General features: G+C 53.2%; 2 protein-coding genes across 3 annotated transcripts; both read left to right on the top strand.

Moving 5' to 3' along the window:
* The first annotated feature begins 36 nt into the window (after positions 1 to 36).
* On the top strand, positions 37 to 8382 carry Atxn7l2 (ataxin 7 like 2). 2 transcript variants are annotated; one of them, XM_055618184.1, is made up of 12 exons: positions 103 to 163; positions 1393 to 1571; positions 2008 to 2073; positions 2444 to 2548; positions 2916 to 3126; positions 3411 to 3697; positions 4241 to 4323; positions 4666 to 4919; positions 5677 to 5875; positions 5986 to 6107; positions 6565 to 7360; positions 8242 to 8382. In XM_055618184.1, exons 3-12 carry the CDS (start codon positions 2037 to 2039, stop codon positions 8254 to 8256), a joined length of 2109 nt encoding a protein of 702 aa, XP_055474159.1. In that variant the 5' UTR covers positions 103 to 163; positions 1393 to 1571; positions 2008 to 2036; the 3' UTR covers positions 8257 to 8382. The 2 variants fall into 2 exon arrangements, with proteins under 2 accessions (XP_055474158.1, XP_055474159.1); XM_055618183.1 differs by lacking the exon at positions 1393 to 1571 and having other exon boundaries at positions 37 to 163.
* A 1435-nt stretch (positions 8383 to 9817) lies between these two features.
* Positions 9818 to 15048, top strand: LOC129684865 (probable transmembrane reductase CYB561D1). Its single transcript, XM_055618099.1, has 3 exons — positions 9818 to 10032; positions 10516 to 10553; positions 10952 to 15048. The coding sequence occupies exons 1-3, from the start codon at positions 9885 to 9887 to the stop codon at positions 11453 to 11455; spliced, it is 690 nt and encodes a 229-aa protein (XP_055474074.1). The 5' UTR covers positions 9818 to 9884; the 3' UTR covers positions 11456 to 15048.
* The last annotated feature ends 244 nt before the right edge of the window (positions 15049 to 15292 follow it).

The raw sequence follows: 15292 nt of genomic DNA, 5'->3' as shown, positions 1-15292 counted from the left end.
CGGCGGCGCCGGGGCGGGCGCGCGTCCGCGGCGGTGATGGCGGTGCGTGAACGCGCGGTGGCAGCAATGGCCGCTCTGGAGCGGCGAGTGCCGAGTCTCGATGACTTCGCGGGACAGAGCTGGAGCTCGTGGGTGGAGCGGGCCGACCTGCCCGCGGCAGACGGTGAGTACAGCCACACTAGAGTCCGGGGACCCCATCATTATCTCCCCTCCCCCCACCGGGGCCCCCTCCAGCTGAGGGGAGCCGCCGACTAGAGCCGCCGTCCGGCTCCCCGGCCCCCCAAACAAAGGACCCGCCGGGTCCTAGTGCCCGCCTGCTTCAGGTACCTTCGCGCCTCCGGGTCCTAGCGCCGGCGCATCGCTTGCAGCCCACCCTGCCCACCTCTGTCTCTGCGGGCGCACAGTACCTGCCCCCACTTTACTTGCCTTTATTTTTCTTCTTGTGTGCTGACCTTCAGCGTTTATCCGTTCTGCACCTGCCCCGGTTCTACCTATCTCCAACAGTCCTCTCCACGTGTTTCCCACGCACCCCACTTCTGTGCCCCCTCCCCACCCCCTTGATCCTTGCCTTTTGCCCCGCACCTTAGCTTCTTTCAATGTTTCCACGCCTGCTGCAGTATTCCTGAACCCCCGCCCCCTCTGCTTTAGTTCGTCCATCATCCATGCATCCATCCATCCATCCTCCCAACCTTCCTCCATCAGTCCACCCATCCATGCCTCCAAGCCTCCATCCTTTCCTGGGCCCCTTGCCCTGCCCCTTGGCTCTCTCCCTTAACCCCTATTTTCTGTAGGCCCTTGAGTGCCTTTGGTGAGCAGGCCTGCAGCCCCTTCTGATCTTTGTCTCCTGGGCCCCAGGGAGCACCTGGCCTCGTGGCCTTTCGGGGTGACAGCAAGCACCACACCCCTGAAGAAGTTTGCAAGTGAGAAGAGGTGGAGGAGGAGATCCCATGGAGCAGTCTCTAATGACACTTGTTCTCTTTTGAGACATCTGATTTCCAGCTCTGTTCTGTCTATCATTGCCCACACTTGCATTTAAGGCACTTAAAAGAGTGGGAGCTGCCCCTTGTCTTTTGCATGCCTAACCAACTACCACTCATGTCTGGGTATTATGATTGCCAATAATCTTCTCATCCTAGAAGGGAGTGTTAAAGAGCCGACCCAGACGGGAGTACAGGCCACTCTTGGGCTGCCCCGTGTCAAGTGGGCTAAGATGGTCAGGGTCTAGATGCACTGAGAACCGGAAATGGACTCAGACAGATTTGGTGACTCAGAATTGATTCCCCCACCCCCCAAGGGACAGGGAGGGGGCTTAGAGGAGGGGGGTGAGGAGTGAGGTAGGGGATGGGGAAAGAGCTGCTTTGCACAGCTAAGATGTTTTTGTCATTAACCCAGAAACTGAGGTACAAGGGCAACCCCTGGACAAAGCCCCCCTAAGAAGGGGAGGGGCTTGCGTAGCTGATCAAGGAGACTTTGAAGATGCCAAAGGGTCCAAAGACAGCAGTTTCTCTACTCTATGGCCATCCTATCAGTGCAGGACCTGAGAAGCTGAGTGTAACTTTGATGATACTATGGTAACTTGGGTGGAGCAAAATGAGTCTATGGGGGTGGGGCTCGGGGAGGGTGTTTGTCTGGGATGCCACAGAGTAGCAGAAAGGACCCGCGTAAGAAGTCTCAGAAGGGACCTGTAGAAAATGTTAGACCGGTTTCCCTTTTAAATGGGGAAGCAAGGCCCAGAAAAAAGACATTTACCCACAGTCACCCACCTAGACAGCAGCGGAACTCTGTACTGTACCTGGGAGTGAAGGGTCATTATGACCCTTCTAAATGGGGTCATCTCATCTCAGAGAGGCACGCCAAGGAAAAATGGGCTCTTGTGAATGACCCGCTGAAAGTTTCTCCAGGAATTCTGAGTGCTTGTCAGGGACTGTGGGCTTTATACCACTGGGCTGCAGGCCCTGCTGGGTTCTGGGAAGGGAATGGGCCTTCTGAGCTATGCTTCTCCTCCAGGGGCTGAACTGGAGGAAAGTAGCAAAAACATGAAGAAGCCGGACACCATGACCCTCATTAAAGAAGGTGGGAGTCAACAGGGCCGGGACTCGGGGGACGTTGGACCACCTTCCCCTCTTCCAATGGAAGAGGGGGCTTGAAGCAGCAAGACTGCTGGGGGAGCCTCATTTTGATAGGTCGGAGTCAGCCAGTTGCCCTGGCTCCCGTGACCTGTTGTCGGAGATCCTGATCACATGTGGTCGGTACCCACTCACATGAAAGCGTATACACTTTGGGTCTGGTTAGATTGGACTGTGGAAGCTGGGAGCATCCAGCAGAAGAAGCCTGTCGTATGTTGGAAGGCAGAGTGTTTTCTAAGTGGTGGGGTGAGAGTGCTCCTTGATCTAGGGAAACCCCTGGTCCCTGACCCCAGTGATAAAGGCTTCTGTCATTGCAGACATGTCCATCTTCGGACACTGCCCTGCCCATGATGACTTCTATTTGGTTGTATGTAACCACTGCAGCCAGGTGGTGAAGCCTCAAGCCTTCCAGAAGCATTGCGGTGAGGGGCGCCCCAGGGAGGTGGTAAGGGGGCAGGAAGGCGGAATGTGGAACTCTTAGGACAGTGTCAGTTGGGAGGTCATATGGGGTAAAGGAAGATGGTGCTGGGGGCAGCTTGAGTCTTGTAGGTGTCAGGATTGTTGTTTGAATAAGCTTCTAGCATCAAGTAGAGTGAAGAGGTTCAAGAAGTGTGGTCTAGACTCTTGACTCTTAAAGGCTCAATTTTAAATGGGAAGGAGACAAGCTCACAGCCCAAGCTCTAGCAATTCAGGTTCTGTAAAAAGAATTGGTGGGCTGGTTAGGAGACTAGGGGGAGGAGGTAGTCAATACCGCTCACCTCAGTTACTCTTTCCACCTCCTGGTGACAGAAAGAAGACATGGGCCCCTCAGCAAGCTTTATGCCCGGGCCCCACCCCCACCTCCAGCCCCTGCCAGCTCTCAGAAATGCCATGTAGTGAATGGGCAGGGCCCAGCTTGTAGAGCCCCAGGTTCCACCAAAACCTCCTCCAGGGAGAAGGGCCAGGGGTCCCGGAGCCGTGGCCACCAGCCTCCTGAGAAGACCCAGAAGGACAACCTCTGGTAAGAAGAGGCTGGGAACCCCTCAAGACTAGCCCTGACCCTGACCCAAGAAAGGGTTGACCTTCATCCCTGGCTTGCAGGATACTGCTCACAGTGAGAAATAGCTAACCCATCTGCAGCTCCTTTTCCATATATTCCAGGGAACATGGGCTCCCCTTTTTTTCCACGCCTCTCTTGGAGCCCACCCAAGTTCCAGAGCTAGGGAGGAGATGGCTCTGGGATAGAGTCCAGACCCCAGTCCCAGCCTCCCCACCTCCCAGCCCATACCCTCTCTCCACGTGTAGCCTTTTCGTGCCTGTGGTGAATCTGGAGAAGATGTCCGGTCTCCCGAAGCCCGACGGACATGGAGTCAGGGTGGTTCCACCCTCTGCTTTCCTCAGTCAGCCAGGAGGCCTCCCCAAGGACTCCCCTGGAAAAGTCCCCATGGCCCCCTCTCCTAAAGAACCTCCTGGCAGAGAGAACATGGAGTTAATACCTGGTGAGGGCTCCAGTCACCGGGCCGAAGGCAGCCCCCTGGAGAAGGAGCCCAGCGGAGCCAGGCTGCCTCCTAAAACCCACCGAAAGATGGCTCGTGAGTAGTTATAGACACGGGGCTCAGAAAGGCAGAGTGGAGACCTCATTGGGCTTCTCTATTCTTCAGTCAGGAAGGAGTGGACCTGACCAGCTCTGGCCATTACAGTACAGTCAGGGTACAGAAGCCCCACCGCCTCCTGTCCTGCTTGTTCCCAGGAAGCTTTGCTGGTCTGGATCTCGGAGCTAGTCTGAGAGAGCTTGTGTCCAAGCCAAGAGAGTCACTCTTTCTTGCCTGGGGACATTGACCGTTATCTCCTTCCTTACATCCCACAGCTGGTTTTCCTGGCATCTTGGATGCCTGTGGCTGCTTTTGCTTCTTGTTATGGGCTGCCCTGCTTTGGGCTTCCAGTCTCCCAAAAGTGCTGGGCCAGGGATGGGGCTGGAATGGTTTACACCCAGCAGGTAGAACTGAAGACTTGAGGATGAGGCTCTTCTGCCTTAGGTTTGCTGCTTCTTGGGCCCTTGGTAGCAAGAGGCCAGATTCTTCCTTGGTCCCCCCGAAAATGGCCTTGAGATTTCATTTGTACCTCTTTCCCCACAGGAAAAGAGTTTGACCTCAATAGGCAGTGTGGGGTCATAAATCCAGAGACAAAGAAGATTTGTACACGTTTATTGACTTGCAAGGTAACCTTGCCCCTCTGCATGGGGATGGGGACCAGCACAGACACAGAACCTTGGAAAGGAGAATTCAGAAGTCACTGTAGAGTCAGTTCATGGGAAGGGGGTAGGTGTACATCAGGGAAGGAGAGAAATGGATACTTGTAGTGGGCACAAGTAGGGCACAGTAGACAGGGAGTGCCCTTCAGATCCCCTTACCCAGAGGAGAGTTTTGGCCCAAAGAGAAAAATGGACGCATAAAAACCCCTCACCACACACACATCTTCTCTTTCTCTGTCAAAGTAGACTGATACCCCTCACTCCTGCTCAGATCACACCTCTCTCCTCTTCTCCTCTGCTGTGTTCTAGATCCACTCAGTGCACCAACGCAGGGAGGTCCCAGGCAGGGCCAAGGACTTTGACGTGCTGGTGGCCGAACTGAAGGCCAACTCCCGCAAAGGAGAGTCTCCCAAGGAGAAGAGCCCAGGACGCAAAGAGCCAGCTCTTGACCGCCCTTCCCAGGAGCTTCCTGCTGCCATGCAAGGTGTGGCGGCGGCAGCTGCCCCCAACACCACCTTCTCTCCTCGGTCTAAGCAGACCTACCCATACTGTGCGCTTCCCAGGTATGAGTCTTAACCCCGCCTAACATAGAGACACTCAGCCCCTAAGGCACCAGGAAGCCCTGGAGACAGGCCCAGGGAATGTCCTGAAGATGCCCTCGCTTCCCCTAAGCATGGGAGACGGCTAGAGCCCTGCCAGTGGTGTGAGGCAGGCGACTGCCCTGTTATTGCACAAGCATACTGCAGCACTGCAGCCTCTGTGTGTGTGTGTGGGGGGGTGCCGTACACAACGTCCGGCTCCATGGGTTAGCCCTTGTCCTCGGGGAGCTGAATGGGGCGGGGGTGGGGCAGGGTCCCGGGTGAAGCGGCACTGCTGTGTCATCATCTGCTTTGCGTGCAGAGGCTGCCCTGCACTATGGGAGAGCCTGCTCAGTGCCCCCCCACCCATAATAGGAGGGGTAGACCTGAAACCCAGGCTCAGCTCCCGGACAGGCTTACAGGAGTATGTGATGAGGAGAGCTGACTAGGCTGACCCATGGTGGGTATAGTCAACTGGGAAGAGTTTCTGGAGGAAGAGTCGGATTTTCTTCCTGAAGAGACAAGGCCTAGGAAGGGGCTGGGAAGAGAATCCCTAGGAGGCTATGGCCCTTGGTTTTGTCTCTCACTCTGTGTGCTAGACTGTACTTTCCTGTCCTTTCCCCCATTCCCCTTCCTCTGAATACCCAGAAGGATTTGTCTACCTTGGCTATTTGAGCTTGTAAACCCTCACCCTGACCCTACATCATTCACATCATCCTCACATCCCCTTTGGCCCTTCTAGGTCTCAGGCCTCTTCTGAAAGTGAATTGGATGATGAAGGTCCCTGTGGTGGTGATGGGGATCCAGGCCTATTCCCCTTCCCTCTGCCTAGGGGTGGGGCCCAAGCCTCTAGTGAGGAGAGTGAAGAAGAGGGGACTTCTGATGATCTCCACCTTCCCCCTGACTGCCATTATGCAACCCGGCCCCCTAGGCCACAGGCGGTAAGGAGACCCAGGACAGGGAGCCAGGGTGGAGGGTGGCCAAGTCTTGTTCGAAGATGGCCTGCTGTATCTCAGGCCCTCCCAAACTTGTTCCTCCCTTCTGCTTCCAGTTTTGCACCTTTGGAAGCCGGCTGGTGAGCCCAGGATGCTATGTGTTTAGCCGCCGGCTGGACCGGTTTTGCTCAGCACTCAGCTCCATGTTAGAACGGCACCTCAGCTCACACATGTGGAAGTGAGTTTCGTGGACTCAGAGCTTCCTTGGGCTTGAGCATATTCAGGCTTCAGAAGCCCCAGTCTGGTGTGCTTTGGCTTGTTGCTAAGAACCCAAATGGGGTGTGGCATGAAAGGGGTGAGACTTGGTAGTCTGGAGGAGGGCACAGGCGGGTGGTAGGGGTGAGTCCAGATGCTTACCCATCACTTCCAGTACCTTTTAGGAATTTAGGATGGAAAAATGCCCAAACTGAGACCAAAAATAAGGTTGTTAATGGGTCTACATGCTAGTCTGAATGTCTTGCACTGATAGGTTGTTTCTTCTCTTGCACTTTCCTCGGCTTTTAGTTCCAGTGTCTCCCAGCAGGGGGCAGCAGCTCTGGGGCTTTGCTGGCCATTTGAAGGTGCAGAGAGTGGTATTTATTAGGGAGGCCTGGTGTTTTGCTCAGTATCACAGTGGAGCTCTCTGTTTGCTGCAGGAAGATCCCACCAGCGGCTGAACCTCCATCCCATCTTGTCAGTCCGTCCTTATCTGATCCCCTGAGTCCATCCTCTATGGGCAGCTGCCCTCGACTTCCAGGCCCATCCCCCCGACCTGCCTGCCCAGTCTCCATACCCCCCATCAAGGACAGCCTTGTCCCTAGCTACCCTGCAGGCTCCCCCAGTGTAGCAGCTGCCTGCAGCCAGGCAGAGTGCATGGGCGGTAGCCAGGCAATTACCTCACCACTGCCTGCCAACACTCCATCTCCGTCCTTCAGCAAGCTGCCACCTTCCAAGGCCAGCAAGTCATCCAAAGGCAAGGAAGGGGTAGAGATGGAGGCCCCTTCTCGAAAGCGGAAGTTATCCCCTGGCCCTACCACTTTCAAACGGACCTGCATCCTGGAGCCTGCTGGAAAAGGCAAACCCTCTGGCTGTCGGGGTCTCTCAGCCAAAACTAAAACAGCCCTGAGCATGGGGCTTAATGGAACAGTGGGGCCACGAGTGAAAAGAGCAGGTCCCCCGGACTGTCGGGGTTCTCCTCATTCATCCCCCATACCAGTCAAGGCTTCTCAGCTAGAGAACCGGGGAGCGGCTGGACACCCAGCTAAGGTCCTACCAACCAACTGCCTCTCTGAGGAGGAGGTAGCCAAGAAGCGGAAAAACCTGGCTACTTACTGCCGGCCAGTCAAGGCTAAGCACTGTCAGGCTGGTGTCCCTCCTGATGGGACCTGCTCTGTTCGTCGCAAGAAGCCAAGTCCAGCCCTGCCCTTTGAGGAGAAGTGCTCTACACTGAAGGTACCAGCCCAGCTTCCTGAACATGGGCAAAGAGGGGTTGGTAAGGCTGAGGCTGGGGAACACAGTAGGTACGTGACATGGAGAAGGTGCTAAGGATGACTCCAGCAAAGGGAATAAAGCAGGGAATGAGAGCACCTCTGGGTGCTCAGCTTTAGAGAGAGGTTGGTCAGCTCTTTCCAAGGTGACCCCAGTTTTTGCCAGAGGGACCTTTCTTTTGCCAGTCTTCTTTGGGCTTCATGCTGTTCCATCCTACCTTTGCTTTTTTTTTTTTTTAATTTAAGAACCACTTGTTTTTGAACTGGCTGTGACTCTCCCTCCAGGACGTGGAGCTACTTTTCCTTAAGGGAAAGGGACCTTGGGTCCCAGCATGCAGGGTGTCTAGGTGGGTTGGTGGGCTGCTCTAGTGCTCCTGGCATTGGGACGTTGAAAAGCAAGTACACATCCTAAGGCCCGCATAGTCATTTCAGATTACAGCAGATTCTCCAGGTTTCTAGTAAAGCTTGCAGCTAGTTTTATTTACCTTTTCTGTTGAAGCCTGCTTTGATCTATCCCTGTGATTTCTGTAAGGAGGGACTTCTGGGAGGTGAGACAGGGTAATAGTCTCCTGATGTAAGCATGGGTTAGGTGCATGCCAACTCTCCTGGCACCTATAAGGGAAATCTGATAGTTGTTGAAGGGCCTGCCTGTGTGTGTACAGGTGTGTGCATGTGTGTTCTTCAGCTTCACCTCCCAGCTCTGTTAGCTGGCATTCCTTTTCCCCTTGCTTAGTTGTTTTTATTAGGGCAGCTGAAGAAATTCAGGGTTAGTCCAGATGTTCACTGGGAAGGATAACAGGTAGGCCCCTACCCTGACCCTGTTTCTTACCTCTTGTCTTCCTGCAGTCAAAAGCCCATTAACAAGAAAGTGCCTGCCCACTGCAACGGAGCCGTCAGCACCTCCTCCCCTCCAGATCTGGGCCCCAGGCTGCTGCCGCTTTTTATAACTTTATATTATTTTTTTTAAGAAAAAAAAAAAAAAACTCTTTAAAATACCTCAAGACTGTCTCCCTGTTCTGTTGCTGCTAAGAAAATATAAAAACAGAAACATAGAAAAGGATGAAAAGCGATGTAGCCAAATGAGTGTCCTTCCTCTCCACAGCCCTGCCCTGAGAGGCTAGGCAGTACACACTCACATACACAGTACACAGAAACCCGGAGCTGGTGTCGCAGGGATCTGCTTCCAGAGAGGCCGATGAGCCCAAGACTCTGAGTGAGCCAGGCACCCCAGAGGCTCAAGAGAGACAACTAGGGTTCCATTGGGAAAAGAAACGAGAAAGGGAGGAGAATCACACTTTTGGCTCTACCCTTGGGCTTTTTGTCCTGAGGGTCTGTGAGAGTTAGTTTATGGCCCTTTTCTGGATTGCTAGTAACTCTGGGCTTCCATCCCTTTACAAATTATTTTGTCAGTCTCTTTGGGTGTTCTTGTCCTTCCCACTTCTTAAAAGCAGCCTTTGTTTCTCAACCACAGAGAGGTTGAGCTTGGTGATTGCTGCTCTAGAAGTGCTGGACAGCTTTTTTTTTTTTTTTTTTTTTTTTTTTTTAAATTATGTGTCTGTGTGTCTGTGTGTGGGCATGTGCATATGATGCCTGTGGAGGCCAGAAGTGTGGAATCCCCCTGGAGGTAGTTAACAGTCAGTTGTGAACTCCCTGATGTGGGTGTTGAGACCCTGTGCAAGAGGAATATGCACTCTTAACCACTAAGCCATCTCAGGCCCTGGACAGCTCGTTTTGGTCTCTTCTGTGAATTTGCCCTGAAGATTGGGGTACAGCTTCTCTTAGATGATCTTCTTTGGGCTGGACCACACCTTTTTGGGGGTAATAGTGTGGTGGAACTTGGGGTTGTGGGAGGCCCTGGATCATCTTGCTCCTCAAGGATGTGCCATTGTTGTGGAGGCAGCAAAGGCTGAAAGTGCCCCGGGTCTTTGGAGTATCCCACAGGGAGAACTACACCCGACAGTAGGGATGAGATTACTACTTTTGGTTCTCATACCCGAATTCACCAGGTCTGGGTCACTATGTTTTGGCTTTGTCTTTTCGTTTATGTTAAGGCAGGGAGGAATCTTGGCTCTTGAACAAGCCAGAAATGTCTGGAGTGTGAGCAGCCAAGGGAATCCGGTACCTCTGGGAAGCTTCTCAAATACAGGTTTCACGCTCTTGGTCAGCGAACCAAGTGTGTGATTTGGGTTTCGCTGACATCAGTTGCTACGGATGTAACTCTCACAGCCTGCTTGAGATACCCTTGTAGACACAAGATAGAAATGAAGGTGGGTTGTGAGCTCGGTTAGGTCAATGGAGGTTTCCGGGAGCCGCCCTTTGGGGCGAGGCGCTTCCCCCCCACCCTCCAGAGGGCGCTGTGGGCACCTACGCTGCACGGCCCCGCAGCATCCCCGGGGAGGAGCCTCTCCTGGAGCCGCCGCCGCCTCCGCAATCGCAAACCCGGAAGAAGCCTCTGGTAGCTGTACTGTGCCGGCCGGCCTGTCACCGCCATGCATCTCATGGAGGTAGGTCTGGTTCCCGCTCCAGCGAGGGAGCCGAGACTGACCCGCTGGCTGCGGAGAGGCAGCGGGATCTTGGCGCACCTGATAGCTTTGGGCTTCACCATCTTCCTGACTGTGCTGTCCCGGCCAGGAACCAGTGAGTGTGCGGGGTGGGGCGGGGCCATGTAACGGGGCGGAGCCTAGGTGCTGGAGGGGCTGCTTTGGGAGCGCTGGGAGACGTGAAACCCCGACCCTCAGCCGAGGAGGGGCGGGTCGTGGAGTGGTTGTAAAGGCCTAGTGGGCGGGGTCCCGGAAGTCCTGGGAGGGTGGGGCTTGAAAAGACAGAACTGATACTTCCTTAGAAGGAGGCCCCATATGGAAAAGCTTGGGTTGGGGGTGTCTCGGGGCAGAAGAAAAACAAGTCTACTCTAGGGACTGAGCTGGCAGCATGTGCGGAACCCAGGCCAAGGTGGTGTAAAGACCCCTTGGCGTTACCCCTTTGTGATGAGTTCCTGACTCTTGCTTAGGCTTGAGATGGTATGCTGACCTTTCCCTTGTGGCCAGGTCTTTTCGGTTCACAAACCGCGGGCAGTATCAGTGGTGGCCAGCCGTCAGCCTGTTCTCTTTGATTCTTACTTAGGTCTTTTCTCCTGGCACCCTGTGTTCATGGCCTTGGCGGTGAGTTTGGATATACTTAGCTTAACCATTGGGGAAGCATTCAGTTTTTCAGCTTTTCTATAGGCTAGAGGGATGGGGGGGGGAGGGGAGAGGGCTTCATCTTCCCCTAAAACCTATAGGATTAGAAAAAATTGAGTAAAGTGTCAGGTGGCTGAGAAAGTCGGGGAGGGGGCATGAAATATATTTTTCCTCTAGGGCCTGAAAGGAAGAAATGAGAGGGCTGTTGCCCTCAGAATTCAAGAGAAAGTCCAATGTTTGCTGTTCTATGGTCCAGAAAGGACGTGTGAGAGGCTGAAGTCCTTTGGCTTCTCCATATCTTTTCGGGTGTGTGACAACAGCTCCTTTTTCTCAGGCTCCATACAGACTAGAGGCTCAATAGCCTTCTCCTGTGTTTACAGTTCTGTCTCTGCATGGCTGAAGCTATCTTACTCTTCTCACCTGAGCACTCGCTGTTTTTCTTCTGCTCTCCAAAGACCCGGATTCGACTCCACTGGGCAGGGCAGTCCACGGCCATCCTCTGTGCTGCCCTAGGCTTGGGCTTCATCATTTCTAGCAAGATCCGCAGTGAGCTATCCCATCTGGTGTCCTGGCACAGCTGGATAGGAGTTCTGACACTGTTGGCCACCGGGGCACAGGCACTGTGTGGGCTCGGCCTCCTCTGTCCACGGGCAGCCCGTGTCTCAAGGGTGGCTCGCCTCAAGCTCTACCATCTGACATGTGGCCTGGTTGTCTACCTGATGGCTACAATGACTGTGCTCTTGGGCATGTACTCAGTGTGGTTCCAGGCGCAGATCAAAGGTGCAGCCTGGTACCTGTGCCTGATCCTGCCCTTGTACCCAGCCCTGGTGATTATGCACCAGATCTCCAGCTCCTACTTGCCAAGGAAGAAAGTGGAAATATGAATGCCTCCGAACTCTGAATCTAAGTGGGATTCCTGCCTTGGATTTCAGCAGTTCCTTGGTGATCTTCATGGGACCCACTTCAGAAGCAGACAAATTTTTGTACTTCATGGCCAAGCCACAGGGTGCAGAAACCCTAGCTGCTACTGCTAAGGCATGATCCAGTGGGCTTAACTGGGGAAATGTACTACTGGGTGCAAGTGGAAGGTTATGGAGAACCTGGAGCCTCACTCTTGATGAGAGACAGAAGTATTAGGTGGTAGTGGTGGTGGTGATGATGGTGGCAGAAGTAATTTCTTCTGATGAAGAGTTCCTGTGGGTTATGAATGACAGCTGCAGATATGTGGGTCCCTTTTGAGAAAGCAGTACTATGTAGAGCCCAAGATCTCTTAGGCTATGTTGTACAGTCAACTTTAGACAAGTTCCATATCCCAGGATCTGAGTTTCCTCATCTGAAAGTCCCTTACCTTTAACATTCAGTGTCTGGGAGATTGGTGTCACTGAATACGCTCTTAGCGGAGAACCCTGTGGACAGCTCAGGATGTAATTCTTTCCTCCATCCTCCCTTTACTCCCATGGAAGGATATATCTACACTTGTGCCCTTCAGAAATCATGCTTACTTGGCTTCTGAGCCAAGAAACAAGGACCACAAATGGTGGAGAGAAGGGACCCAGGTGAGGGTTTCCTGGACAGTAAGATAGTAAAGGCACTAAGGTCACTTTAAAGTTCTTTGGAAGAACAGAAGGGCATTGGCCTTAACTAAGCCCTTGACTCTTGAGCTCTTTAGCTCAGCTAAGAGCTTCCTTCAGGCTACCTCTGGGTCTAGACTATGGGTAGAATATGGGTATGTTCCTGACATTCATTCTCAGGGCGGAGTAATCCTGGGCATCTTACACTTTGCCCTTAGGGCGAAGAGTGTTTACTCAGCACATTGCTCCACAGAACTATTATGAAGCTTTTAGAGCAAAATAAAAACCAAGGAGTAGGACCCTCTTGATCCAAGGAAAAGTGTCTCCCTGGTTGCCCTTCTTGTCATTTAAGTTTTCCTTAGTTGTTTCCTGGCAGCTCCTTGGCCTAAGAGTAGGATGATTTTGGTACCAACTAGGCTGTCTTCCCTGCTGAGATACCTCCTTGGTCCAACTGAGTTCCCCAGAGCATCCTTGGTTTTGAGGGCAGGATATCAAACTAGTTAGGTGTGGTGTGGTTCATTCTTGGAGATGAGCCCTCTCTATAGACCCTAGTAAGGACTGGAGACTGCTGGGCCAGGAGAAGTACCCATGGAGCTTTCTAACTGGGAGATAGAGCACATCTGAAACCCGGGGAGGCCTGCAGTGTAGGGGTTGGAGCTCCAGTTCCAGAGACAAGGGAAAGGTGTCTGTTGCACGACTCAGATCCTCTGAAGATTTAAGGCCTTGTCTCCACGTGGCTTAGAAACAAGGCAGGTGGCATTCAATAGTGCAGGAATGAGAACTATGGGACAGTATTCTCACTGGACCTCACCATGCTTTTCCTCAGGGAGCTCTAGCATCACTCATAAGCTCTCTAAATACAGCTCACTGAACAGAGGCCCCTTGCAGTGCAGAGGGGAACTGTTCCTGTCTTTTTCAAGGCCCTCTCTCCCTCTCAAGCTATCCAGTGTACTGTGAACTTGGAAGGAATGGCTAATGGGCCACACCTAGAGATTCTCACTAGGTCGCTTTGATGTCGGGCTCCCATCTTCTTCCCTAATCAAGGCCAGTGCCGGGAGGTTGGGAGGGGGGGCGCCTCCTCAGGCTGGGCCAGGTAGGGTTCAGCAGCTTGCTCTCAGAGCAGAGGCAATGCCGGAATGCCTGAGCCTGTCTGAGGTGTTGCCTCCTCCCAGGTGGTGCGGGGGCTGGTGGGCGGGCAAGCAGGCGTGCTGACAGCCGGCAGTTTGCGTGGGCTGTGCCATCTGATGTCTATTCCCAGCCCCGGGAGGAAGGGAGTCATTTATATTCTGCAGGAAGAAGGGACCCAGCTGTCGCTTTCTCTGACCAGTGGGCCCGGAGGGCATCCATGCACAGCAGAGAGGAGGACAGAGGTAGTGGTGGTCTCCTGCTTAGGGATCTCACCTTAGCATAGGGAGCTGGGCAACAGGAGGAGCCCTTCTTCCTGTTAGACCAGATTGGGGGTGGGGAAGATTTCCTCCCCTCCTGTCTTTCCATTTTTCTATCGCCACCTGCCCTCACATCCTGGGGCAGCAGCTGGACAACCATTAGACCGCAGTGCCAGGGATTTCTTCCTCCAGCTGGGATCTGTGGCTGCCGGCTGCATCCGCCTCCTGGCTGTGTGCTCCCTCTTCCTTTTGTGTCTTCCAATGTGTGGATACTACCTGGGCTTCTCAGCAGCAAGGCAAGGACTTGAGGGGGAGACACAAATGGCTATCCCGTGCCCATGGTTGCTTGACTAAGGAAAGCTGGTAATCAGCCTGTTTTGCTTTTTAAAAGGGAGGGGAACACTCAGGATGCTCAAGATTTAAAAAATCGCCCATAATTTGCACAAATTTCCATATCATGCTAAGTCCTGATTCTATACTTGATTGTGTTCCAAGATTGATTATACTCAGACTCAACCTTGAAGGCATTAGATAGTTTTGTATCAAACCCAAATGGTAATGGGCTTAGTGGTTGAAGTCCTCTCAGGAGCCCTTTGTTCCTGTATCCTCCCTTTTCTTTTGGGTCCCACTGGGGTTGGGGGTGGCAGTGAATGAATGACAGGAGCTCAGCATCTGAGAACTCTTGTTTTTCTCTCTGGCTGTCATCCTCATCCAAGATAGGCTGCTATCACTTGCCAGCCTATATTTGCTCTCCCCCCTCAACGCAGGTGACACTTCTTCCATGACACTGGCCTGCCCTATCTCTCACTGTCCCCACCTTTCCACCCCCATGCATGGCGGCTGTGGGTCTTATTTTTCAAACCTCACTGTGGGAGATCCAGGCATCCTCCCTGAGCCAGCTGGCTGCTGTGCCAAGACCTGTTCAGAGTTAATAATAATCATTAGTTGAATGGTGCTGGGGCCTTTCAGCTCCAGATCTCTAAGCACTTGCAGGCTGAGTCAGCCAGCCTTCACCTTCCCCCTCTGCCTGGGCTTTGGAGTGTAACAGCATGGGAAGGCACTGTGGGAGAAGAGGGAATCAGGATTCTTGCTGCCTGGTTATGCAGCTTTTCTCCTCTGAGAGTAAACGGTGAGGCCAAGAGACACAGAGAATACAGTATATTCAGCTGAGACCACCATGGCTTTGGTAGCCGATAACCCCAAACCTCTAACGCTCATGTGTACTTGCCTTGGCTTCTGGAAGGGGCACTCCACCTGAATGGCCTTAAGCAAGTTCGGAGAGCAAGACAGTTTATGGGTTAGTACCTTCACACTGCCCTTGTCTGTGACTGGCACAGAGAGCCTGTGTGTCGTGAACCGAAAGGTGTGTTGGCCTGAACACTGGAAAAGCTGTTTATGAGTGTCTCCGTTCCTAACACTGGGTGGCAGAGGCAAACCACTTGCTTCTCATCCTACCTCACAGGAATGTTGTGAGGACTCGACCAGAGAACAAGGTTCAAAGCATTAAACAAATGGAAAGCAGATGGTATGTTCTGTCCTTTTCTCTCCCTGAACTTGGCTCTGGGTTTTACGCTTCTGAGGGAGGCAGTAAACTGTGGGAGATGATGCTTAGGGGACCCAAGTCTCAGAGGGGACTTGGGAACCATGGAACAGTCACGTTTCTTACTGCTGGATGCAGGGTCATCTCTTATCTCTCCCTGCAAGAGATGTCACTGAGGTCATGGTCCCTGAGGTTTGTCTAACACACTGCTTACCTCATGTGGAC

The sequence above is a fragment of the Psammomys obesus genome, unplaced genomic scaffold, assembly GCF_907164565.1.
Source record: "Psammomys obesus unplaced genomic scaffold, mPsaObe1.curated_primary_1811, whole genome shotgun sequence".
NCBI classification, from domain to species: Eukaryota; Metazoa; Chordata; class Mammalia; order Rodentia; family Muridae; genus Psammomys; species Psammomys obesus.
Note: the sequence above shows the minus strand (reverse complement) of the source record. Positions and strands in the feature narration are given on the sequence as shown.

Bases quoted from the DNA above. Each gene is read 5' to 3' on its own strand.
- Atxn7l2 (XM_055618183.1), top strand. From the start codon at position 37: ATGGCGGTGCGTGAACGCGCGGTGGCAGCAATGGCCGCTCTGGAGCGG. The intron at 2,074-2,443 runs GTGGGAGTCAAC...CTGTCATTGCAG, and splicing joins CATGACCCTCATTAAAGAAG to ACATGTCCATCTTCGGACAC. The intron at 5,876-5,985 runs GTAAGGAGACCC...TTCTGCTTCCAG, and splicing joins GGCCCCCTAGGCCACAGGCG to TTTTGCACCTTTGGAAGCCG.
- LOC129684865 (XM_055618099.1), top strand. From the start codon at position 9,885: ATGCATCTCATGGAGGTAGGTCTGGTTCCCGCTCCAGCGAGGGAGCCG. The intron at 10,033-10,515 runs GTGAGTGTGCGG...ATTCTTACTTAG, and splicing joins GCTGTCCCGGCCAGGAACCA to GTCTTTTCTCCTGGCACCCT. The intron at 10,554-10,951 runs GTGAGTTTGGAT...CTGTGTTTACAG, and splicing joins CTGTGTTCATGGCCTTGGCG to TTCTGTCTCTGCATGGCTGA.